This window comes from Sciurus carolinensis, chromosome 4 (assembly GCF_902686445.1).
Source record: "Sciurus carolinensis chromosome 4, mSciCar1.2, whole genome shotgun sequence".
NCBI classification, from domain to species: domain Eukaryota; kingdom Metazoa; phylum Chordata; class Mammalia; order Rodentia; family Sciuridae; genus Sciurus; species Sciurus carolinensis.
This window is the reverse complement of record NC_062216.1, coordinates 111,896,362-111,922,770: the sequence shown is the minus strand read 5'-3', so window position 1 is coordinate 111,922,770 and position 26,409 is coordinate 111,896,362. Positions and strand designations below refer to the sequence as shown.

Sequence of the window (26,409 nt, the reverse complement as noted above, 5' to 3'; positions counted from 1 at the left end):
TTATCTACTCTCTGACCTTGTAGATAGGAAGTAACTATCTACAAAGCCGAGCCTACAAACTTGAAGAAGAAAAATAAATAAATGAGAGAGAGAGAGAGAGAGAGAGAGAGAGAGAGAGAGAGAGAGAGAGAGAGAGAGAGAGAGAGAGAGATGGCAGGAGTAGGGGGAGGAGGGAAAGAGCAAGCACATAAGTAGGTAGTCAATTTCTGGGCAGAACCTACATAAGAATCACATGGCATATCCCTTAAAAACACAGATTCCTATGCCCTACCCAAAACCTAGGAGTTGAAAGCTTTGAAAATGGGATCTATGAACATGCATTTATTTATTTATTTATTTATTTTGGTACCAGGGATTGAACTCAGGGGCACTCAAACACTGAACCACATCCCCAGCCCTATTTTTGTATTTTATTTAGAGATAGGGTCTCACTGAGTTGCTTAGTGCCTCGTGGTTGCTGAGGCCAGCTTTGACCTCAAGATCCTCCTGTCTCAGTCTCCTGAGCTGCTGGGATTACAGGCATGCGCTACCACATCCAGCTCCCTGGTAATTCTTATTCATGACAAAATATGAAAACCACTGTCCCAGATTCATATCAATCTGTCATTTGATAAAATTGAACTTAGCTATTCTCCTAAGTGACAATGCCTAGATGTTCCTTTTAGTTGTCTATGTTCTTTTAACACTTGCTGTGTTGACGTAAGTCATAATGGGGATTTCTGTAACCTCAGTTATACCATTTCTTCTGTTTTTGGACTCACCTATGTCATTTTCAATGAAATCTCCAATAGCTACCTTGATACAAAAACTAAATGGACTTCTTGTCATGGTCATATTAAAATATCAGTTCTTAAGGGACTGATATACTCTGAATAATGACACCACACCTTACATTTGTATAGCTCTGTTTACAAAGCACTTTTCATGTATGTTATCTAAGTGGCTCCTTAATAGTAACCCTGTGAGGAAAAGAGAGCATGATCTATTAAATTCATTTTGTTTACTGAAATTAAGGATCAGATAAATTAAATGGCTTGGCAAAGGTCTAGAGCTAAGAGAATCAAGACTCAAATACTATGTTGCTATCTGTTCTTTCCCCCATTTCAGGTCTAGATCATTTCTGGGTCATCCTTGGATGCTAAACTATCACTAAGACAGTGTCCTTATTTTATATTGTATTAACTGTGTTAAGACAGAACAAGGGGAATCTACAAGAGGCAGGTGAACTACCTGGTGTTAAAGATTTTCTCTTTATCCTTTAACATCCTTGATTTTTAATTTGAGGCTACAGGTATATTCACCTACTGTTGAAATGTCATCTTTGGATGGACAAATATAAAACAGAAAGGAAATCTGAGTTAACCAATAGGTCAGGTCTGATTATAGGTTTTATTATATGAGCCCAAAGAAAAGTGGAAACATTGCCCATTTACATCCAACTAAAAATAGGCACATTATTTTAAGGAAGGAGAATAAAATTAGGTGAGCTACTTACCCAGCATCAGAACTGTTCCCACAGAGTAAAGGTTCCAGCATACCAGGAACTGTGTAAAAATTTGCTAGAAAAGTTTGAAGAGGCAGGAAATGAATAGGCAAATTGAAGGGAATAAGAAAATAGGGTTATACTGTTCCTGACTAGCCTCAGCAGAAAAAGCTATTGATTTTAGCTCATATAAATCTTTTCCATCAGCAGTGAAAGCTGATGAGAAGTCCTTACCATTAATGATTTTCCTATATATATTTACAAATTTAAAGTGCTCCACTGAAGCCCTTGATACAATACTCTTCACAGGACCTGACTTCCATCAGTACTTAACATATATACTAGGTTCTGGTACCTGAATGAAAGGGATCTAAAGTAGTTTTCTGAGTTCTTCATCCCTTTAGAAAATTTTAATCTACTCTTATAGTTAGATATTAGATGTTCCCCAAAAGCTCATGTTCCTGACAGTTCCCTGACAGGGATTAATTCCTGCAGTGATAACTGCAGGCTGGTAGGGTGTGGCTGGAGGAGGTGGGTCATTGAGTGCATGCCTTTGGGGTATATATTTGGTGAGCTGAGTCTCTCTTAGCTTGCAAATGTGAAATCCTGAGTGACTTTCCTCTACCACACTCTTCTATCATCATGTCCTACCTCACCTAAAGCCCCAGGTAATGGAGCCGGCAATCTATGCACTGAGACCTCTGAAAACATGAGCCCCCAAATAAATTTTTCCTCCTCTAAAACTGTTCTTGTCAGGTCTTTAGTAACAGCAGTGAAAAGCTGACCAAAACATCTTATAACTTATTTTGATCAAGATATTCTAGAACTCCTCACTGGTTGGTCACTAGGTACTATGTCCTATTTTAAACTAGAAGGCAGATATTCCTGAAATCTCCTTTGCAACATCTTCTAACAGTTACTTATCTGACTTTATTTCTCGAAAGGGACTAATGGTGACATTGCTAAATTTTTCATTAGTTTAAAGAAATACCACTAAAAATTTTCCTTAATACAAAGACTCAAGTACTTTGGTTCCTCAAATAAAATTATCAAAACTCCTTAAGCATAATAGGATCAAGTGGTGCCTTGGAGATTGCCTGACACCCCAGACCAGGTCAATTACCAATGTCTTACTAGTATTAAAAAAGATTGAGTTCTAGGCATAGGCATATTCTGAACTAAGTATTTAACTCCCAGGCAACCCAGCAAGGGATGGAAGAATTTTGATCAAGTTTCTAAGTCTAATTTTTAAAGCAAAAATTTAGGAGTACATGTGAAGATGCTATAGGTTTCAAGGGCTAGAAAAGAGAAAATTGGAGAGAGGGCTGGCATACGAGTTTCTGAACATAATCTGGCCTTGAGGAAAGGAAATGACTTCCTGAGGATGCTTCTGGTAGCACTGCCATTCCTTGTGAGCCCAGCTACTTTTTTAAGCCCAATGGTGGCTTCTGACTGCATAGATGAGTTCTTCCCCTTGCAGGGGAGGAGCCACCTACTTTTATTGTTGATATACTCTTCCCAATCAAAGCCTTTGGTGCCATTTTCAAGATAGCTCTCATTGAAGTTTATAGGCCACACGACACACTTGTTTCGCAGGTTCCCCATGAACAGTTGCAGTCCGATCAGGGCAAAAACACTCAGGCAGAACACTGTCAGGATCATCACATCCGACAGCTTCTTCACAGACTGAATGAGGGCGCCCACAATTGTCTTCAGGCCTGAGGAGACAGAGCACCCAGAACCAGAGTCACCTCAAAGCCCCCCTCACTCCCAGCCTCCCTCTTAGCCCCGGCCTCTACTCCTCCCCACAGTACCACCCTTGAAATATGACCAGTACATCTTTATACCATTAGAATAACAATGTCAGCAAAATGAGGGGTTTCCAGAAGTGTGCATTTTTAAGTTACAATTCTTAAAAAGTTAAGAAAGCTTCTTCTACCAACATGGGGCTCCTTTTTTTCTGGATGTACTTTCCTCTCTTGGACAACTTTTTAGTTCCCAAAATAAGCCAGGTTATTGCTCCTCGGTGCCCTCCCTCAGTCTGACTGCTTCCTTTTAGTCCTTGTCTTACCTGCCTACCTCCTTCTCTCCTTCAGGTATCAGTGTAGAGATCATTTCCTTCAGAAGTCGATCCTGCCTTCCCAACTCTTCTCCCTCCCCAACCATTGTTACTATCTTAGCAGCACCTTACACTTTCCTCTGTGGTATTTACCATGGCTATAAGCATTTCTTATGTCTGTATCATTCACAGCTGTATCTATAGTGCCTGGCCCACAGTAAATATTTGTTGAAGAAACAAATGGAAAAATCAGGGATTAAGGAAGCTTCCAGGTTAGAAAGGGAACCACTGGGAAATTTAAAAGCCAATAAGAAGGTATAATAATGTTTTCCCATCAGTTCTGGAAATGCCAACATATGAAAAGGTTAATTATTAATCCATATTCATAATTTACCTTTACATTTAAAAGTACACCTTCTTTATATCACATATATTCCCTGCTTGCTACAATGCCTCCCTTTCCTCTGGCCTAGATTAAAAACAAAAACACTTATAATCTATTTAATTTTAATTTTATTATATCTATTTAATTTTTAAATGAAAGCTACCGGTTCAAACTTAAACCTAAACAAGGTAGATTTCTTAACTGCACAGGGAGAGATCAGTGATGAAAAACAGAAAAATATATAGATTCATCCTATTTGGGTTCAAATGAGGCTACTACATGTGGCTCTCCCTGGAACACCTAACACTGTGCTATCATAGGACATGGCCAACAGAGTGCTGACACTTCTGGTGGCCACTGCACCAAGATGAGTAGGAACCAGACACTGAGCCCTATCACACAAGCCTCAGGATCTCGTTTCTGATCTACTTCTGAAGGTAAGAATATCAGAGTGTCATTTAAAGGAATTATAATCTTGGTTTTGAAGTGGGCAGTTGGGCAAGATCATTACTAATCTTTTTTTTTTTTTAGATGTTGATAGACCTTTATTTTATTCATTTACTTATATGTGGTGCTGAGAATCGAACCCATTGCCTCACACATGCTAGGCAAGCACTGTACCACCGAGCCACAACCCCAGCCCCTCATTATTAACCTTAACCAAGGTTATGCCTTCACTTGTGTGACCTGAGCACCTAATCTCTTGGATCCTCAGTTTTTTTCATCTTAAAATGGACATAATAAGGGTTGGAGTGTAGCTCAGTGGTAGAGCATTTACCTAGCATGTACAAGACCCTGGGTTTAATCCTTAGCACCACCAAAAAATTAAAATAAGTAAATAAATAAGATGGAGATAATTACAGCTGAATATTATACTAAGTCTGTTGTGATGATTAAGCATGATTCATATGACACACTTAAAGCACCTGATGCGTAGTAGATAACTCAAATGTTAACCATTATTGTCTGAACCTCACCTCTATAAAGAGATTTATAATACTACCATCATTGACTTGCTGTGAGGTTTAAATAAGATAATATATATAAGAAATATCTAGTAAAGTGCCTAGCACATAGCAGGCATGTAGCACTTGCTAGCTATCATTATTATACAGACATTGCCTTCCTCAAAGGGACACAGTTGGGAATGACACTCCTCTTGGCTAACTATCACATAATGGTGATATGGATGTGGGTCCTCTTTTGCATTTTGCAGTAACCACCTATAATTTTCAAAGTTAAGCCCAACAGAATTCTCTGAGTACAACAGTAGCAATGCATGCTGTGATTAGCCCAGGACCTGGCACAAAGCAGGTACTTAAGGAATTTTTAATAGAAGAATAAATGAGAAATTTCTCTTCTTACACAATATCTTGAAAGGAATCTAAGGGGAATTAAAGAAAGAAGTGCTAAAATTAGACTAGAAGGGTGCAGAAACCTGTTTTCTTACAGAGATTGTTCCCTAAAGACTATGGCCACTAAAGGGATTAGGAAGAGCTTGCCTAGGCTGCAGGAAAACTAGGCAACTCTAATCTGATTCCTTTCCTCCTCACATAGCTGTGCAGAAAGAGCACCAGATGGGGAATCAGAAAGCAGAAATTCTGGTCCTGGCTCAGTCATTATTTATGACCCACCAAATCTCAAAACCAATTTAAGATCACCTCTCCAAGTCTCATTTTCTCATCTATAGAATGGGGTAAACAGTGCTACATGGCAGTGGGCAGTGAAGGAGAAGTTGAAGAATCTTCTCCAGAAGTCTTTAAAAACAGTGCAGAGATGTTTGCTAGAGATTCAGCAGTTGAAATTTCAAACTCTCTTTAACACTTAAGGCCCTGTGAAATGATCCTGTAATTGCTCAACTAGCTAAGGTATTGGTGGTGTAAAATGAAAAGTACCCATCAGGAAGTAAAGTATCCCAGGGCTATGGAATATATTTCCATATTATTGCTGAGGCACAGAAAAGTCCTCATTGGGGCAGGTAATTATTAGGCCAAAAATTATATTTTAGGCTTCTAAAATTATGTAGGTCTTCTGTTTGCAAAGTCAAAAAGTGATTTTAAAAAGGATATTTGGATAGGTTACTGAAGAATACTTATAAGATTTCATTTCTTGATTTACTTATATGGAACTAATGCAGCTGCCTCACCCTGAATAGTTAAAGTACCTATCTGAACACTGGATAATCATTTAAAGTCTTCTTTATTGCTATTTAAAGCTTTGTATGTGTGTGTGATACTGAGGATTGAACCCAGAGCCTAAACCATGTTAGCTAAGGGCTCTTCTACTGAGGTACATCTCTAGTCTTCTATTGCTGTTTTAGCTGCTCTGAAAAATGATGTGTGAGCTGATATTTATATTAGTAACAAGAGTTTAAAACTACAAAATAACCAAACCAATGCATTTGTTATAATACATAATTTTTTAAAATGCACACAATTTTAGCAAGATTCTGATCTAATTTCCTGAGAATTCTTTGGAAAATTGTAGGCCCATAAAACAAGAAATGTCAGGTCATAAGCACCAACTATCCTCTCTTCCCTAAGGGTGGGCTCTCTGCAACTTGGTTATATATTCTCTTAGAAGTTAGTTACAGATGACAGAGTGGACATCTGATCTAAATCCAGATCCTTTCCTATAGGAATCTGGAATAGGACAAGAGACAGTCTTCATATGGTGAGAATGGTCATATATAAATATTCTGTTACTATACTGAGATGTGTCTAAGAAGTAAAGGAATTTAGTATGCAAAGAGAAGAAAAGAATAAACACATAGAAGATGGAGACAAATTACTTTGTGGAAACCAAGGCTTTTGGGCTCTGCATTCTCGTTTCTACATTGTCTTCCTGAGGTTCAAGACCATCCCAGTTCTGGGATTCTCTAAAGTGCTCCAGTGTGCTTTCACTTGCACCCAGAGATTCACAACGAATACATTGATCATGCCTGGCACTCATCATTTCCTAGAGATGGACCTGAATGTTCACAAGATGCTGGGTTAACATCTGTTATCCATAAACCAGATGTCATTACTGAGGAAATCTAGAAAAATAAGTCCAGAAAGCTAAAAAAGAACGCATTTCCTCAAGCGTTTTGAAACCTGAAGCTTAGATCTTGTTGGTGACAATTCATTTAGCTATCAAGTATTTTAAAGTGAAAACTTGTTAGAAATCCTATTCAGGTGCTTGTGTTTCACTGGGGTTCAAAAAAACGAATCTTAATTGAGCAAGAATAATCACTACATGACACTAAAAGTTTACTCTCCAAGATTCTTGTCCAGATCCAGAACAAAATTAGAAGGCACAGGGAAAACAGATGATGGGCTCAATATCTGCAGGTGAAGCAAACAAATTTAAACAGTCACTGAATTATATTCTGGTCTCAGCCAAGACTTGATAATTTAGAGTGACCACATCTGCAGAGACATCAATGTCAATTTATGGAGATGACACCATCCATAAGTTTCTTAAGCTCAAGCTCTACAGTCCTGCTAGCAGTGGCTGCCCAACATAATGAATATATTCAAGCAAAAGCACTCCTGCCACCATCAACATGGGTCAACAAAGTGAGAAGTTGCTGGTAGAATTCCTGACCCCATGCAAGCAAGAATGGAGAGTGCTGCTGTTCTGACTGTGAAGAGAAGCTGTCTTGCCTTTTCTATTGGCTCACAACACATGCCAGAACAAGCAAGATACTGACTGAAAACCGATTATCCAAAACAGCAGAATGCTCCTTCCAACGACTCCTACACAACAGAGCGTGCAACAGAAGCCATGTGGGGGCAAATTGGACAGCAAGAACTCTTGGAAGAGGCTAACATTAACTAGCATTGGTATGTGTCTGAACAGAAGAATTTAATACATTTACTACAGACCACAAACAGACAGCTGGACCTAATGTACAGAAAGGTTAGCTACCAGACAGGAAGTCAGGTATTTCAGGAATTTTGAGAAACAGGTGAATCCAAGCCACTGCAACAGGATTCTATGCCAAAGGCACCTCTGATCCTCTAAAAGGCACCTCTGATCTTCCTGTGACCTTTCATAATGCCCAGCAATCCCATGAACAAACAAAGAAAGCTGGTTTATGTGCTATGTCCAGAGAAATCAGCTATGCATGTTGGGATCAAAATCTTCCCTTGTTGTCATGGCCAGATTATAAATAACATCAATTCTCATTCCTCAGTTAGTAACTCAGGCTGAGAAATTTAAGTGGTTTGAAGCAATGTGAGTTAATTTCCTCACAAAATTAATACTGGAACAAGCCTCAGTAGCAGTCACAAGTAGTTCTCAGTCCAGGTGAAAGAACAGCTTTCCAGTTCCAAGAGTCTGGCTGGTGCCCTGATAAGTCCCAGGGGTAAAGTAGAGCCTTGTCAGTTTTCCAGTTGCAAATGCAATCCTCACAACAGTTCTTGAAGGTTTTTCACATCAAGAGTAATTTGGGAGTCACTTGGGGGGCTATAGATTTATTTATAAGACCAGATTCACATCACAAAGTATAACACAACCTAAACTGGCTCTCAAGGGTGGGTCAGTGGGATCTTGTGAATTTTCAGTGCTTTTCCAATTAGGACCACTATTAAATTTAATTATCTTTCCTAGGAAGCAATGTGGAAGGAGAAATATGAAAGCATCACAATTAATAACTGGGATATTTTAAAACAATGAGCTGGGTGTGGTGGTTCATGCCTATAATCTCAGTTACTTGGGAGACTGAGGCAGGAGGATCACAAGTTCAAGGCTAGTAGCTTCAGCAACTTAGCAAGACCCTATCTCAAAATAAAAAATAAGAAGGGTTAGGGATGTAGCTCAGCATCAAAGTACCTTGGGTTAAATCCCCAGTACTAAAAGAGAAAAAGTCTGCATATGGTTTTGAACCACTTTTTCTATCCCCCTTCAGTATGTAGCAGAAATTGTCACGTTCACTACATACACATTTAAACAAAGTACTTTCTTTGTGAATACTGTGGTGGGAAGAAGAAGGGCCCATTATTTCCCATGCTTCCTACCTGATCCCACTGGTCATGAGTAAAAGTAACAGAAACAAGAACAGAGATGCAAAATATCCAAGAGGAAAGTAATTTAGAAACTACAACTCTAAAGACAGCGAGATGGTGTCAAGTCAGCACTGGTCTCGGTAGGTTACTAGTGCTATGGGGGAGTCACTTAAATGATGGACATGAAAAGGAACTGACAAGTGTGGCTATCCCAACTGGTTCTATTTAGGCTATTCAGTGCTACTCTCCAAAAGAAGCCTGAAAATACTCCATTGTGAGTCCTACCCTATCTTAAGGTATGTTAGTCCTGAGGCATATGATCAAAGCATGCAGATGATGAAACTTCTGACAGAGAGTATAAGTTCATAAATACAAACTAAAATCAAAGTTTAAAGACACAGACTTTTAGGCAAATTTCCAAGTCAAAGCAAATTTACAAAGGGTCTGCTCTATCACTGACCCTTTAAGTACTGACAGTGCTCACACTGTTCTCCAAGCTGGTGCCTCTGAAACAAAAAAGAAACCATAAAAGAGATATATCCAGGTCTTGGGTTGATAAATAAAAGGGATCGGAATGTGGGGCCTGGACTTTTATAAGCTGCACAGTCTCTTAAAGTAAAGCATTTCTTATGCAAAACACTCAAGCTAACTGATGCACCTTATTCTCTATAATCTCCTGGGGTCTTGGCAGCCCTGACACAATCAAAATATGTACCAGATGCTAAGAGGGAGGACAGCGTTGGTCCAGGTGAGATAGGGTGAGTGCTCTAGGAAAGGAAAAGTTCTCATGAAGGGAGCTGAGCCTTTGAGAGCCTTGTGAGATCTTGCAGACTCTGTGTCAACTCTTTAGTCATTCTCATTTCCATTCTGGTTTTGGCAGATCTGGCAAAGCCTAACCAAACTGGGAAGAGGAGAAGGCAAGGAAAGCAACGATTCCACTGAACTGACCCACAAGAAAACCTGGTAGGCAAAACAATATAGTTTTGGTTTATATCAAGGAGCACCGTGTCCTAGTTCTACAACAGTAGAATCAAAATGACTTAGATTTTCAAACGTGAGACAGGCCCAGATCCACTGACTCACACTGGTGCCTGGCCTTGGAAGGAGACCTGTGTGACTCAAAGGTAGGAATAGGACAACAGTATTCTGGGGAAGAAAGAATGATAGAGAAATTCAGAATTTTACATAGGATGAGAGAAGCCTCTCCATAAGGGAGAAGTCAACTACTGGATTTCTCTTACTAACTCTGAAAGGTAGACAGGGTAGCAAAAGGATTGAAATTGGAAGTCACACTTTAATTAAAAAAATCCAATATACCTTTTACTGACAGTGCTCTATTATTAGCTTACTATCCTTAAAGTTATTCTCCATCCCAGTTAGCTTCCCAAAGCCAGCTCAACTGGGGGTGCTTCTAGAAATAGGAACCTGGGAATCTATTTCAAACTGTGAGGCTGATGTCTAAATCTTGACACAAACCCTTTCTTTGGGCTTAGGTGTCTTTATGATAATAACTGCTACTACTACAACCATTTATGGAGCACTGCTATGGGCCAGGCACTGTATTATAGTCACTATATGTTTACATATGTGTATGTATTACTAGAGTATTAAGTAACATGGTATTGGTCAAGAGTTACCTTGCAGAAATGCCCTGGTCAAAAGGTACCCATACAGTAGAGACAAAGACAAAAGCAATGAGCTAGACTAGAGATAGCATCTGCTGCCCCCGTTAGTGAACAGAATGCAGTTTTCCAATTTAATTCTGGAAGAGAAGTTCTGAGATCACAAGAACATAAAGAGACAGATGCCTTGCAGAGTACGCTGGGGGAAATGAACAGAAAACAGAGGATCATATTTTAAAGGGGCCAGAGGAAGAGAGACCAAAGGAAAAATGAAAGTAAAGATGTGGTGCTCCAGCTCCCTCAGAAAAAAAGGCCTACCTAATGAAACTTCCTTGAGGTTCCTGGTAAACCACATTCTAAGTCCACCCTCTCCAGGATTCTACCTTTATTCTTCCCCCTCTTGCTATCTGATATTTAGATAACATTGAAGAGACTTCTGAGTCAGCCACAGGGAATGAGGCACATGATGAGAATAGAATGTCTCTGTTCTCTGTACCCCTATTTCTACAAAACTGTTGTGGAAAGCCTGGCCTCTGGGAAATCTTTAAAAATCTTGAATACAACTAAAGCCCAAGAGCAACAACACTGTCGTGACCACTGACAAGTTATTGCCAGTCTATCTTAGGCTCACAAAACTAACAAAGTACTAAACCAAGTATCTTTCCTTCCAATTTCCTTCCTAGTCTTTAGGAAGAGAAATATTAGCCAGCTGCAATGATTTAAATTAAATTAAGGGATCTTAACCTGGGGTCCATGGATGGGCTTCAGGGGGGTCTGTCAACTTTCATCTGATTCTCAAAAGGATCCAAAACCTTCAAAAGGTTAAGAACCACTGGGCTAGCTCAACCAGGATCAAAAAGAAAAAGGCAAAAATTTTAAAGAGATTGTCAATCAACTACCTCTCAAACCACCCTCAATATTTCTTTTCCCCTCAAGTTTCTGTACTTTTATTTGCCCATATCTTTAGTTGAATCTTCTCTTACCTTTAAATTTTTTTTTAAAACAGCACCTGTATAAACTTTCATTGGGATTTATGTTTGAGAATGATCCCTGAATATATATGTACAGTAAGTAGATAGTTACTGGTTCTCAGTCTAGTAAAACAGACAGCAATGGAACATGATAGATAGTGATTATTAAAGTTCAGTTCACTAACTTCAAGGTTTTTACATTTTTCTACAATTCTGGACTAGTTAACTGTGTAGGTCTCATCTGCGATTAAATAATTCCATTAGTACAGTAATAATAAAAGCATAATTCTTTGAATAACATTCCATCAGCAAACCATGCTATAGGAAGCCTAGAAATCACAAGCAATGGAATGATGGCACATGTTAAAAAAAAAATTACTGTAATTCCATGAGGCTGGGAGTCAAATGATTTATATACAAGGAGACGGTTAGCTCTATGATGATTATTTTCAGATATTATAAGATCCAAGGGATTCTTAAGCACATGCTTTTTCAAAAGCATGAATGAAATGGGGGCTGCATGCCTGCAAGCACAGTCAGAGGAAACTGCTTAGGGACCAAAAGGCCATTCCAGAGAATGTCTCTCAGGAAAAGCATGCAGAATGCAGAATGCAGAGCATACCAACTGTGCTCACACCAGTTTAGAATATGGTGGACAAAATGAATGGAGGGAAAGAGGAGATGCATCAAGGTCAGTCCTGTGCACACATTTTCTCACCTGGAATTACAGAGATAGTTTTCAAAGCTCGGAGAACCCTGAATGTTCTCAGCGCTGAGACATTGCCCAGGTCCACAAACTCTGTCACATATCTGTAGTAAGGGAGGTCACATACAGACAGAAATGACAAACACAGACACAAACACAAACACCAAAAGAAAAAACAAAACCACAACAAAACAAAAAGTACAGTACGTCACGTCAGGGCCCTAACCCAACACCTAACACCAACCCCAGGCCATCTTACCTGGAATTACCGAAATAGTTTTCAAAGCCCTCAGTACCCTGAAAGTGCGCAGAGCTGAAACATTGCCTAGGTTTACAAACTCTGTTATATACCTGCAGAATCAAACCAAAGTTAACTTGTAATGGTACCACTGGCGAGGGTTTGAGAATGGGGGAAAGAAAGGGTCTTATATACAAGGTATGATTTCATTTTTTCCCTGAAAAAGAAAAATTTCAAAATATAAACATTTAAGTAACATGTCTTTTTTAAAAAAAATGGGCAAGGAGAATTCAAAAGTATAATCCAAAGAATTGCTATAACTACAAGTTTAAAGGATTTACTCCTTAATTAGCAGTGGTGGGCAGATCCCAGTAAGAATCACTTTACTGTCAGGTCATTTACATTTTTTAGTAAAAAGGAAGGCCAGGAAGTATCAAAGATTCATATCCCCAAGTTTTGTGAACAATTTCTTAAGAAAGGGAGACAAAATTCTGCAGCAGGAGTCCCACAAAAACAAATGTACATTAAAGTAGCTCCCTCACTGATGACAGCAAAAATGCCTAAATGACTGCATATATGACATATCCAAGAGTGACATTGTATGTTTGCAGTCATGTGCACAGTTGAAGCTGTGTCCAGTGACAGACAAAAACAGGGCTCGGGAAAATCCAGATCATGAGATCAGAACAAATACTGAGTTAAGAGCCCATTTTATCACCAGCTTTGCGCCTAGCAAAGACAATAAGATTTTAAATGAATATCAATGTGTATTTCATAATGCTGGAGAGTCAGAAACTGTCATTATATAACAGAAAGTCCAAGTTCCACAATATTCAAAGAATAATATTCGCTCACATTTTACAGAGGAAATACATCTTGCTATGAAACGCTCAGACCCATACATATGCAAACGCTCTCTCTCACACATCTTTGTGCACACACACAAAACCTAAGCACCACCCCCATCACATCCCCAAACCACAAAGCACTTTCCCAACCTGAAAATAAAAATACTAAAGCCTGCTATAACTTTTCTACCATCAGGTGAGTTTCCCACAGAGACATTTTTATTGCTAATGCAACACAAGTTACCAGGAGCAGCTAGCATACCTATGTGGAGCTCTGTGGTCTCCAGTGACAGTTCAAAATTCTGGTTAGCAACTTCAGGAAGTGCCAATTTGGATACCCTGGCTCATGTTTTGTCTCTAAAATGTGCTTTGAAGTCTGCAACACCTGGTCAGCCTTATTAAATCACATGTGATATGATGTGCCCAGAAAACACATTTTCACCTCTAAAAAATTCACATTTCACATTTTCACATCTAAAAATTCCAAGTCTTCACAGAGGTCCCCTAGTGATGGGTGTGCAAATCATGGTCAATGTCATAAGAGGGAATAAAATATGAGGGAGAATCCATGGAAAATTACTCCCTACTTTCCCTCCCAGCTATAAAGACTCTGCTCATCTTCTCCACATAAACACACTGTTGCTGCCTGAAAAACAAAAGGTCCTCACAAGCAAGAACCATAAGCAAGAGTCCCCGTGTGTACCTATTAATTCTTACACCACTGAGTCCATAAATTCTCACTTACAAACATGGTCATGCAAACATCCAGGAGTATCCTCCCCTACACACATGATCACACCCAGAACCCCAATAAAGTAAGCAGAGAACTTACGCCATCATGATGACACTGAAATCTAACCAGTTCCATGGGTCCCGTAAAAAGGTAAAGCCATCTATGCAGAAACCTCTTGCAATGATTTTCACTAGTGATTCAAATGTATAAATCCCCGTGAACGTGTACCTGTCAAAGAAATGGAGAGCTTAAGGTCATTTCTGAACAAACAGAAAGTTCAAATGAACCTTTCAAGATTACACTGGCCTAAGGTGTGGCTTTGCCAGGAGGACAGTAAGGGCATCACCAAAGTGGTAGGACAGAATGAGGAGGAGAAAGGAGCATTCTGAATGAAACTCAGTGAAATGCCCACATCTGGAACTCTGGAATGCTGGGGCTTTAGTGATATTTCAAGGAAATAACACTGTACTGCCATCCAGTATGTGATCATTTTGGAGCAGATGAGCAGTACCCCAAAAGAAAGAAAGGGAAACCTAAAGCTGGAGAAGAGAGTACCATCAGGAATTAAAACAAATAGAACAGTGATGGAGCCATGGGCAAACACTGGCTAGCACAAGAAGAGCAGAGGTGGGAGCAGACTTTGCTCTTTTTTAAGAGCTGACGTCTTCAAATATTTCCTAAATTCCACATGTATCTTCACCCTTCTCCATGAAATAGTGGTAATAAGTATTTTTTTTTCCTTCATGGATAAACTGGTGAAGCACAAGATTCAATAACTTAAAATTCTTTAAAGCAAACAAGCAGACATATAAATGGGCTACTTACTCCACATTCTTCGACCAGTCAGGAGGGTTACTAAAAGTCATGAATACACAGTTGGTCAAAATAGTGCACATAATGATCATGCTAAATACTGTAGAGAAGAGTCAAGGGGGAAAACACAAAATCTGGCTGTTTTTTAAAAAAATTTTCTCAGAATACAAACACATTTTGCACTGGGTATCACAAGATCTGAATCAACAGATAGAACAGAGATAAAGCACAGAAGAGGAGGAAAGGCAAGTTGATAATGAAAACTGGTCACTATCACCAACAAAGAAAGACACCGTGTATATCCCCACTGGAGAACTGTGGATGGACGGGGCAGGTGGTTCTTCTTTCAATAGGGTTGTCACTGTTTTATAACTTTTGGATAAATATTTCCTCTTCTTACTACTTTTCACTTCAACTATAGAATAAGCCTCCAAATACCTTAACTTTGTGTACAGTAGCCAGAAGTTATCAGTCTTAAAAATCATCAGGTGAAAAAATAAATCTTTATTGTTCAGTATTCACTTATTGTTAAGTTAATTACCTTACATAACTAATTATTTGAAAATCTACATATAATTAATGGTTCATTTTTTCCCCTAGTCCTTCTATAGGGCTGAACTGTCTTTGGGAACAAGGTGCCAGCCAGCGTGCATTGAATATATGCCCAATACAGAAATGCAATCAAAACAAGTTAGGTACAGATTTCAAGGACATCGCACTCCCATTCTCCTGACTTAGATAACGGGGCAAATGTATTTGATCGTTCTAAAAGTACCCAGGAAAGTTTATGGATAGCAAACCATTTTGTTGCCATTTCAGTTTCATCCACATCTTTCTCAGCTCTTTCTGTTCTCATTTGAGGAAAATTCAACTGTTTCAGGTTAACATGAGATTCTCAGACTCAAACTGTCACTTTAACAAGCATGTAAGCTGTATCTCATTTGCTGCTAACCCATTCTCTCTTCTTAATGACATTCCCCATCTTTATTCTACTAGTAGAAGAGCAAATACTTCTTCCAGCTGGATTTTTGTTTCAGAGTACAATAACATACCCTTTGGAACCAGAAGAGAGTATAAAAACATACTCTTTGGTACCAGAAGAGAAAAAAGCACTCCACCTCTGATGTAACAGAAAGGGAAGAAGTTCTTTGTAAATTATTTATTTCCCATAAAACTTCTGATTTACGAACTACATCGCTTGTAAACCACAATTTCAGAACCAGTTTGCTATATTCCTAGAGTTGCGATGTGGCAGGGCTTACTAAACTCATTGGCTAAGTTCAATTGCTGATTTCCTCATCCGCTTTGGAGGACACATACTCTGACACACGAGACTAAAGTGCTATTAAATTAAATACCAAGCATGCAAGTTTAAAGTCTATGCAGAGTTGATAAACCCATCACATAATTTTTCATGTGTCATATGGTCTTCTATATTGATAGGATATAAAAGCCAGGTCACATGAATAAATCAACATTTTTTTATTTAAGGGGAGTAAAAATCCTAGAAAATATTCATATCTATCCTGCAATCTGCATCTAAACCTTTGCACCAAGGAGGTTATTTCATCTGAGAACTATCACAGATTCTTTCTAAACTTGCTGCTGGAGAAATCAAAAAAATTCAAGGCAGCTCTCTAAAGCATTCATTTGACTATTCACAACTCCAGAAGCAGTTTCAAAGAAATTCTCGTACTGGATCTTAATATGTTAACAAGCTAAATAGTCTCCCATGGGATGAAATTAAAAAGCCAAGACTTCAACAGAAGGTTACCAGCTTAATTTGTCCCTCATGACACTAAAAAAATTCCAGACTCCAGTGATATCATCCTCAGAAAAAGAATTTGCCACAGTTCAGCTTGCAATTTGTAAGGACCTCAGTCTTAAACCTCTGACTAGTGGGACAGCCAACTCTACTATTGGTTTAAAAAATAAAAAAGCATAATATATAATTCAGTTGTCAAATATCAGGACATATATAATCATGCAGTTGTTGCACTCCACATTTGAAGAAAAGGATATGAATGTATCAAAATTTTAATAGCTATTCTTCTTATCAGGTTAAAAGGACTTAAAATGTACAAGGCAGGCGTGGCACTAAATCTGAAGAGAGTTTTCCCTCTGTTTAATACTACAAAGGTCTGTGGAGAAAGAAAAAGAGAGAAATGATTAAAGCATGAGAATTAATCACCATATAAAACAACACTTTTCTAGGTAAGGAATAAATAAAGGTATTTACAATTTTTACACCTCTGCTTTTTATGTATTGTTTTTGGCTGTAGATGGACACAAAATATTTATTTTTTTATGTGGTGCTGGGGATCGAACCCAGTGCCTCACACATGCTAGGCGAGTGCTCTACTAAGTCACAACCCCAGCCCTCTATTTGACATTGAAGGCAAGAAACATTAAGGCAACATATCTTCCACCCCCTCACCTCCGTTTTCCTGCCCTACCCCAGATTATATTATAAGTAGTGGGCATAATCTTGGCAGTTTTACAAAATAAATTTGTCTCTTTCAGAAATAAGACATTTGAATTATACCTAAGCTATCCATGCCAGATCTGGACAAGATACTGAAGTTTATTAATTTAGGATTCATTCACTCAACTAGTGATGACTGAGCCCTACTGTGTGTCAGACGATATTGTTGGTGCTTGGGAATTATCAGTGAACAATGCAGTTCTATTATATTCCAGTGGGGAGGAAAGACAATAAATAAAACATAATGAATAAGTAAATTATAAGACTGTGATCCATAGAAGGTGATCTGTTATGGAAAAGAGAGGAAGACCAGGGAAAGGACGAGAATGCTGGGCAGAGGATGGATAAATTGAGAGGTGACTGTTTTAAAGAAGGTGGTCAGGGTAAGCCTACTGGGAAGACAGTTGAGTAAAGACTGGAAGAAAGTAAAAAGAGCTCTTCATTCAACCAATATATCAGTATTTATCTACCAAGTCTGCTCTATCTGGCTTTTAAGAGTTTCTAATATCAACCTTGCCAAAATTCTTCAATTGTATTCCTAGCATGAATCTTCCTATGTAGCCAAACTAGTCCAAGTCCCCAGAATAGGTTATAATAAGGCATGAATTCTGGCCTTTGTTCAGATTGCTTATCCTACCCAGAATGCTTTGTCTTATGAATTCATTTCAATTCAATTAATTTTGAGCATCTATTCTGTGCCAAGCATTGTGCTAAGCTCCAGGGACACAAAACTGAATAGAACTGTACTTTTAGGGAAAACATATATGTGAACTAGTAATTATGATACAGGGTAAGTACAAAACTCAAAATAAAATATGTATATTGTAAAAGAGCTGAAGAAGGGAGATTTCATCCCCTTGGGTGGAGAATAAAAAGGACAGTGAGTTGGGAAGTGTTTATAAAGAAAGGTAAATCATATTAGGAAGGAGTTTTAAGGACAAATAGGAATTAAGAAAAATTGGGCAGATAAAAGGGGAAGGGATAGCCACGAAAGGGAACAAACAGCATAGCACGTACAAAGAAGCACAACAGTGTAACTGTGGGTTGTTTTCAGGGAGTTGACAAGTAATTTTGTGTTAATGGAGAATAAAACAGGGCAGGGGAGCAGCAGCCTGTGATGCTAGAAAAGCAGGGTCTACTAGACCAGGAGTCCCTAAGGAGATAAGGTCAGAGGTAAACACAGAGAGCTATGGCAAAAGGCAAGTCATTTTAAGTAGTTTTTGTTGTTTTAATTTAGAGCAATGTATGCTTACAATTAAAAACAAACAAACAAAAAAGAAGACCTAGTGGTACAGGTCTGTGATCCCAGCTACTCAGGAGGCTGAGGCAGGAGGATTGCAAAATTGAGGCCAGTCAAAGCAACTTAGGCCATGTCTCAAAATAAAAGAGGGATGGGGATATAGCTCAGTGCTATAATACCCCTGGATTCAATACCCAGTACTGGGGGGCGGGGGACAAATGAATGACTAATATCATTCTCCCACCCAAAGATAATCTTTACTGCCACTTTTTTTTTGGTGGTGGTGGGGTCATATCCTTTCAAAAATTTTCTGCATAAATATAAGCATACAGATAAGGTATATCCCTAAAAATTCTCTTCCTCAAATGAGATTAAACAATAAATAATCTTTTGCACCTTGCATTAAAAAAATTGAACGTCCACAAAGAAAAGCCCAGGACCAGATGGTTTCGATAATGAATTCTACCAAATATTTAAAGAATTAATACAAACTCTTCCAAAGAACAGACAAGAAGGAAACATTTCCCAACTCATTCTTTGAGGGCAGTATTACCTTGATACAAAATCAGATAGTCACATCACAAGAAAACTCCAGACTGATATCCTTCATGAATATGAACACAAAAAGCCTCAACAAAAATACCAGCAACCAAATCCAGCATATAAAAGGGATTATGCACCATGACCATGGGGGATTTATCCAAGAAATGCAAAGATGGTTTAGTATATGAAAACCGAACAATGAAATGAATTTTAAAAATAAAGAAAAACCATATAACTTTCATAATAAATGCAGAAAAACATTTAACAAAACCCAGCATCCTTTCATAATAAAAACACTCAACAAACCAGAAAGAAAAGCTTCCTTAACCTGATTAAGACCATCTATGAAAAACCCACAACTAACATTATCCTTTTTTTACCCCTACCTCTACAACTAGGCTGTAGGCTCTTTGAAGGCAGGAACCACTTTTATACTTCCTCCCACAGTTCCAATAAAATGCTTAGTCCATGTGCTCCCAATAAACTGTTGGTAGATTTTTTTTTTTTAAGTTCCTTTTATTTGTTCCTTTCTTAGTCTGCCAGAGTCACACTAGTATCTTCCCAATAAGAAAGCTATATACATTCTGGAAAAACCCACTCAACCATCCCATATTTGATACTGCACTGCAATAATGCTCTTCCTGTACTAGTGTCCTGGTTCTGGAGGAAAAGGCTGCAGAGAAAGTCTGATCCTAAAAGCAAAAGGAAACAGATATAAAGTTAGCATGAAGCAGATCAAGGGTAGATCTCTGACTTCCATTTTTTTGTTTTCTCAAAGAAACAAACAGGGCAGGACTTTCCCCACACCCCTTCTCTGAAGTACTTGTAGCCCTCTGTGTTTCTATAGCAACCCTCTCTGTGAAACTGCCAGCCTTTCAAATAACCTCCTCATTCAATCTCATGATACTTCTGTGAAGTATGGGTGAAGGAGAGATTATTAACCCCTCTGCATCTTACAAAAGCCCAGGAGAGGGTCACCACCTACGAAGCTCAGGTAGCAGAGAGCAGTTTATTATGTGGAGCTCAGAGCCTCTTTCAGCTTCTATGTGCCAGATTGGGAGGCAATTTCATGGCTATATGGCAGAGAATGAAGATGGTATGGGGGATGGATTCTGTGGTGCATGGGAAATTTGAGCCCCTGGGACACACTACATAAAGTAGCAAAGCAACAATGAAAGAACCACTGGCCGTGCCCCTGCAAACCACCAGGCCAGGCCTTTACTAAATTGCCTACTGCTGTAGAAAATAAGCAACAGCATTTTAAAAAGTGACAGGTTCTGCATCTTCTACTCCTTGTGTCTTAATTTTGCCACAACGGAAACACAGGTCTAGTGGTACCACAGGGGGTATTTCCTATCATAAAATTAGTTCCTGCAGTGCCTGGCATACAGCAGGCACTCAATCAATGTTTGTTTATTGGTTAATAAACAAATGCTCACGTTGTCTAAGATAATGGAAAAGGAGAAGAGGAAAAGAAAAAGACATTGGGGAACTGAAACTGTTATACCTTGGATGAAGAGAAACTAGGAGGCAGCTAGGATTCTGAATTAACACAACAATGAGCTGACAAGTGCGAGGCTGAGGGAAACTAGGTAACTATACTGAATTAAAAGTCTATAGTTTGGGGCTGAGGTTGTGGCTCAGTGGTAGAGCGTTTGCATGTGTGAGGCACTGGGTTCGATTCTTAGCACCACATATAAATAAATGAATAAAATAAAGGCCTATCAGCATCTAAAAAATATTTTTTAAAACTATGGTTTTGTAAGTAGAAAGGCATTATTAGGGACATTTTATGCCTGAAGATATTTCCATAATTTGGATACTAAACACTGCACATAGAATAAAAATCACTTGTCATTTCCTTTCCAAATATTTACATCCTATTATCTTCATCATGTATTTAAAAAAACAGACATTTTCTCTAGTCAAAAAGAAACAAGCATATAGTCCATATTACACCTCCTGAAATGGAAGCAAATCCTCCACACTTAAAGTAGCAAGCTGCATTACAATAAAATATTATTAAGGTAATCAGATTTACAGATAATTTACAGGCAGTGTTGCATAAAGCAAGATGATGTTTGGAATACCGCAAGTCCTCAGAGCTTAGGCATTTCCCTGTTAATACTGATATCTGGGGGCTGGGGAGATAGCTCAGTCAGTAGAGTGCTTGCCTTGGAAGCACAAGGCCCTGGGTTCGATCCCCAGCACCACAAAAAAAAAAAAAAAAAAAATACTGATATCTGCAATGCTTATGTGATGGAGAGAACACACCCAGCGATGACCACCTTTATTTGCCAATGCACAGGTAGTAAATGTAGTCTTTGTAAGCAATATGGTTTCTGTGATTAAAAACTCAACTCTGCCACTGTGGTGCACAAGTAGTCACAGACAATGTGTGAAAAACAAGAGTGGCTGTGTTCCAACAGAACTTCATGAACACAGAAATTTCATACAATTTTCACATGTCCAACTGTTGAAGAATGTAAAAACTGTAGTGAGCTTATGGGTCAAATAAAGATAGATAGTAGAGCTGATTTGACCCAAGGAATACGCTAATACCAGTTTCTGACTAAGGTCAGACTGGCTGCATAAGAATCATCTGAGTAGATTCATAAATCTAGAAGTTCATAAACCTCCAGAAGTTCTGGTTAAATGTGTCTGCAGAATAATCAAAGAATCTGTGTCCACCAGGTTTTGGGAACCACTGGATCATCTCTCAGCTCATGTTCTTCTTCACCTACCTCTACATAGCTATATGGCCTGGATGAGCTATCACACCTCTCTGGATCTCATTTTCCTCATCTATAAACTGAGAGATAGGGCCGGCCAATGGCTGTGCTCAGGTTCTTTCCAGCTCTAATATCTGTGATTCTCTGATTTGGAAATTTCACAGCATGTTGGAGATGAAGTACAACAAAGCAGTAAACCATACTTTTGAAGAGAAAGCCTATTATTTATTCTTTCACATTACATCTTGGTAGAGCTCTCCTAAGTTAGTTACTTTGCTCTCTCAAGTTAAAAGTCTGTTAAGTCCAGGTACAACAGTGCTTGATACTATCCTACCAGCATACTTGTGACAGCAGGCGGCAGCAGGGAGCAGTCTCAGGGACAGACCTGAAGGTGTCATATATTGCTTCTCGCTCCACCTGACTTTCCTACTCTCCAGAACAGTGAATATGGGAGACAGAATGAGCAGGTACAATTGGTGATAGGTTGACCATAAATACAATTTATTTTTTTAAGTCATTCACATGGGTGATTAAACCTCTGTCATTACTGTTTAACTGCTAATGAGATCCAGAAAAGAAGGTTCATTCCTTGTTCGACACTGTGCTCCAACACAAAAGCTTTTGAAGCCCAGATAGAGTAGGAAGGACAGCAAAGAATACTTTGTAAGCAACAATCACTTGGTGCCTATAAAGTCCAATAGTATTTCATCAATCTGTCTTAAATTAGATCTTTGTGAAGTAAATGAGTTGAAGGGAAATTGAAAATGGACTGTGATTTACTGCCCAAGGGGCAATATCAGTTTATAACAACAGTCAGTCAATGAGTTAGAGCACAAGGCCCATTAAGAGCCGTGCAACGGCTCTTAGCAAATTGTGGCATGGAGTATTAATAAATGTGTCATGCTGGCATAAAATGAGCCTTCTGAAAAGCACAGGCTTTTCATTTCTAATTAGCAACATGGGGCCTGGAACATGTGATGAGGGAATATTGCCACTGTTGCTAACTCAGGGTGAGATGTCTTCTCTTTGGGGCCCATAAAAACGGAAAGGGATATTGTGCACATTCATATACAAACCAAACAGATTCCAGTACACTGCATATGTAATACAACAAATAGACAGTTATCACAGTACTGCAGTGCTGCCACTTCTTACATGTCCTGACTCCCACCCCAAGATTGGAATAATTTTTTTAGCCATACAAAAATTAGAAATTAAAACAACAAAGGGTGTGTAAACATGAAAGAACATGTAGAAGAGTATTTGATGCATAGGTAGAGTATATCAACTTCTTAGAGAAGTGCTTATGATCCAGCCCCTGGTTTGCTGTAGGACACCCGGTCCAGGAGAGTGACTCTCCATTCAGCCAGGTTTTCCACCTCCTAAAAGGTCATCACCTCAATTAGGGCAAAAGTAACCTATAAGCATCTGATGACCTGCCTCTAACAAACAATCGGGGGCTCAGAAGCTTACCTAATTTACAAGAAGGCAGGTGGGAACCAAGGCCCCTTGAGTCTACCTGGCTATAACTGCTACTGGCGCTGGCTTATGACTGTCTCCTAGCACCTGGACCATAGATCCTACCTGTTTTGATCTTCACAACTACCTGACCCTTTCATTTTAGCTGACTCCTCTGGCCTTAAATTCTTGCCTGCCTGAACCTACTATATACACCCTGTTCTCCCAGTCCTATGTACTTCTTTTGAATTGGGCAACTGGCCAGCTGTCCAATAATCAACAGCAATTTGGCATTCAATTCTGAATAACTATGTATATGGCCAATGAAGCAGGCAACAAATGTCCTTTCAAAATCTTCTTGTTTTAACAAAGGAAAATATAAAGCAGAATCTAAATAAACTCTACATAAACAGGCTATGAAGCGGTTCAGAAATAAATGACCTGTCAAAAGAAAATGACACAACCATGGTGAAGTGTCTTGATGTCTTAATGCTAATCTGCCTAGTGGATCCCTTGAGTGAAATCATAATACAGGCTATATGGCCCCAATGTGTCCCAGGAAGGCTCCAGCAAAGGCATAACTAGGCTGTATTTCTAGAATACCTGTGTCCTGGTATGACCCAGCTGTCTTCAGAAATACTGAACTAAAGCAGGGCATGAGGGATTAGTCAAAACAAACTTTTTTTCTACACTGTACTTCTGTTTGAATATTTAGAGCCCTCATCTTACAAGTCCCTACCTGAGTACACCAGGAACTGACCAAAAGTGATGTCTAAATCTCATATTTTTTAAAAAAATTCCTTTCGGTCACTGATAATTTTACCTATGAGTCTGAAGAAATAATATTTAAGGTTTGTTAAGCACTTATTATGTGGCAGGTATCCTAAGACGCTTTCTACAATAACTGTCTCACAGCAACCACTCTGTGAGGTAGGTACTATTTTATAATGATGAAATTAGGACAGAGTGGTTAAGTAACTTGCCTAGGACTACATAGTTAGTAACTGATGAAACCTAGCTGGACGTAGTGGAGCATGCCTGTAATCCCAGCAATTTAGGAGGCTGAGGCAGGAAGATCACAGTTCGAGGCCAGCCTCAGCAATTTAGTGAGACCTTGTCTCAAAAATAAAAAATAAAAAGGCTGGGGATGCAGTTCAGTGACTAAGTGCCCCTGAGTTCAATCTCCAGTACACACATAAAAAAAGAAAGAAACCTAAATTAAACCAATGCAGTCTCATTCCAAAGTCTATACTCTTACTTATCATGCCACACTGCAATTTTAAAAAGCTTTAAGCCAGGCACACAGATACATGCCTGTAGTCCCACCTACCCAGGAGACTGAGGCAGAGGATCACTTGAACTCACAAGTTAGAGACCAGTCTGGACAGCAGGGAAAGACCCTGACTCAAAAACAAAACACACAACTTCAAAACTATAATCGAATCTAGCTCTTCATTATATAGACCACCCCCCCGCAACGCCCCCAAAAAACAACACAAAATAAGTGAAGTGCTCTGCCTTAGCTATGGTCATAGAGTTGGGCAAAAGGAACAGTAGAAGCAACTGGGTTCCAGATCTCCTTGCTTCCAGGCAGGAATTCTTTACTATGCTAGGTTTTCTGGGCCAATCCTTAGATCAGTGAAGGAAACTCCTCCACCTAATCCCTTTAATGCTCACAAAGAGAAACGTCGCTGTATGTGCCTCAGAGAGCATAACAATTATTTATTTATGGTCTTTTCCCAGGTTAGGCTGATGAAAATAATGCTGGCACCACATCTGTCCATGGCTACACATTTCTCTGGTCCTTCTTCATACACCTACTCATTTGGTTTGACCTTGTAACACCATGCCCTCCAACCCACATTTGAAGCAGCTGACACTCTTCCTGCCCACATCCTGGTCACAGGAAGCACACCTGGCACAACAGCAGCACTGTGTACCTGTTGAGCCAGCAGATGCTGTTCCCCAGGGCAGGGCAAGTCTAAACCTTCTCCATGGCCATTCTTCCCCACTACCCTTGACATGAATTTGGCCTGTGACCTCCTTCTCTTTACCCTCTTAGGGTGTACAGACTAGCTGCTCTAGGGTACAGCAAAACACATGCTTATTATATAAAACAAATAAACCCCTCTACTGAATTCACATTCTAGAATCTATTCTCATTTTTTCTCAGAAGCAGAACAGAGTGGTTGAGAGGCTTTGAGGCCAGACAGACCTGGATTCAAAACCCAATTGTTACTTATTATCTATCATGATTTGAGGCAATTAACTTCAGGTTGCTAAGGTTTGGTTTTCTTACTGATAAAAGAGGGTAATAACTGATAGCACCTATTTTGTCAGCTTGTTGTGAGGGTTAAATGAAAGGTCACTAGAAGTCCTTAACACAGTGACTGGCACAGAATGTGATTATGCTGTTGCTGCTGCTGTCACACTCAACTGCCACTTCTGCTCTTTGGCTCCAAGCATGGGTGATCATTAAAAGCTCTAAGGGCTAATACTCACATTAACTACTACTCACATACTGGGTATGAGCCAGTGGGACATTGCACAAGCTAGAAGGGTGCAGAGAACTCTGGAGTCGCTTGCAAGGCTGCACTGGCTCAAAATGAGCCCCAGAGGTTATTTCAGACCTGACAACTTTCTAAATGGGAGAAATAACATTGCTCAATATGCACAGGTTGGGATCCAACCTGTGTCTGGCACCTGACCTTTTCTTACCATGCCATGTCCTATGCTCCAATCACAACTAACTTCACTATTTTAAACAATTCACCCTTTTTCATGTCTCTCAACTTCCATATGCCCTGTTCTTCACACCTTACTCTTTCTCCTCCTTTATGACAAGTGAAATATTTCTTTTTTTACCATACTTTAATACTTCATTTAATTTTTTGTTAAGTTGACTTGTTATTTTCTTTATTTTTAAATTCATACATAAACCCTAAAATTAATGGGGTCTAATATCATATTAATGGGGTTAATTAACATTAATGGGGTTTAATACTTCAAAGCCTACCTCAAATACCACTTCCTCTCTGATGGCAGCCCTGGTTCAACTCTCTCAAACAGAGTTGGCCTCCTTCCTGTATAATTCCACAGCAC

At 39.1% G+C, this 26,409-nt stretch overlaps 1 protein-coding gene across 3 annotated transcripts in view; it reads right to left on the bottom strand.

Annotated features, from left to right (window-relative positions):
* The window catches only part of Scn8a (sodium voltage-gated channel alpha subunit 8), a 181,455-nt gene that overhangs the window by 85,490 nt on the left and 69,556 nt on the right, over window positions 1–26,409 (bottom strand). For all 3 annotated transcript variants that reach the window (XM_047548304.1, XM_047548303.1, XM_047548305.1), the window contains exons 3-8: window positions 16,872–16,990; window positions 14,862–14,951; window positions 14,136–14,264; window positions 12,230–12,321; window positions 2,980–3,201; window positions 1,496–1,559 (exon numbers count right to left, since the gene is read on the bottom strand). In XM_047548304.1, the coding sequence (XP_047404260.1) occupies window positions 1,496–1,559; window positions 2,980–3,201; window positions 12,230–12,321; window positions 14,136–14,264; window positions 14,862–14,951; window positions 16,872–16,990 (716 nt within the window). The remainder of the gene's footprint in view (window positions 1–1,495; window positions 1,560–2,979; window positions 3,202–12,229; window positions 12,322–14,135; window positions 14,265–14,861; window positions 14,952–16,871; window positions 16,991–26,409) is intronic.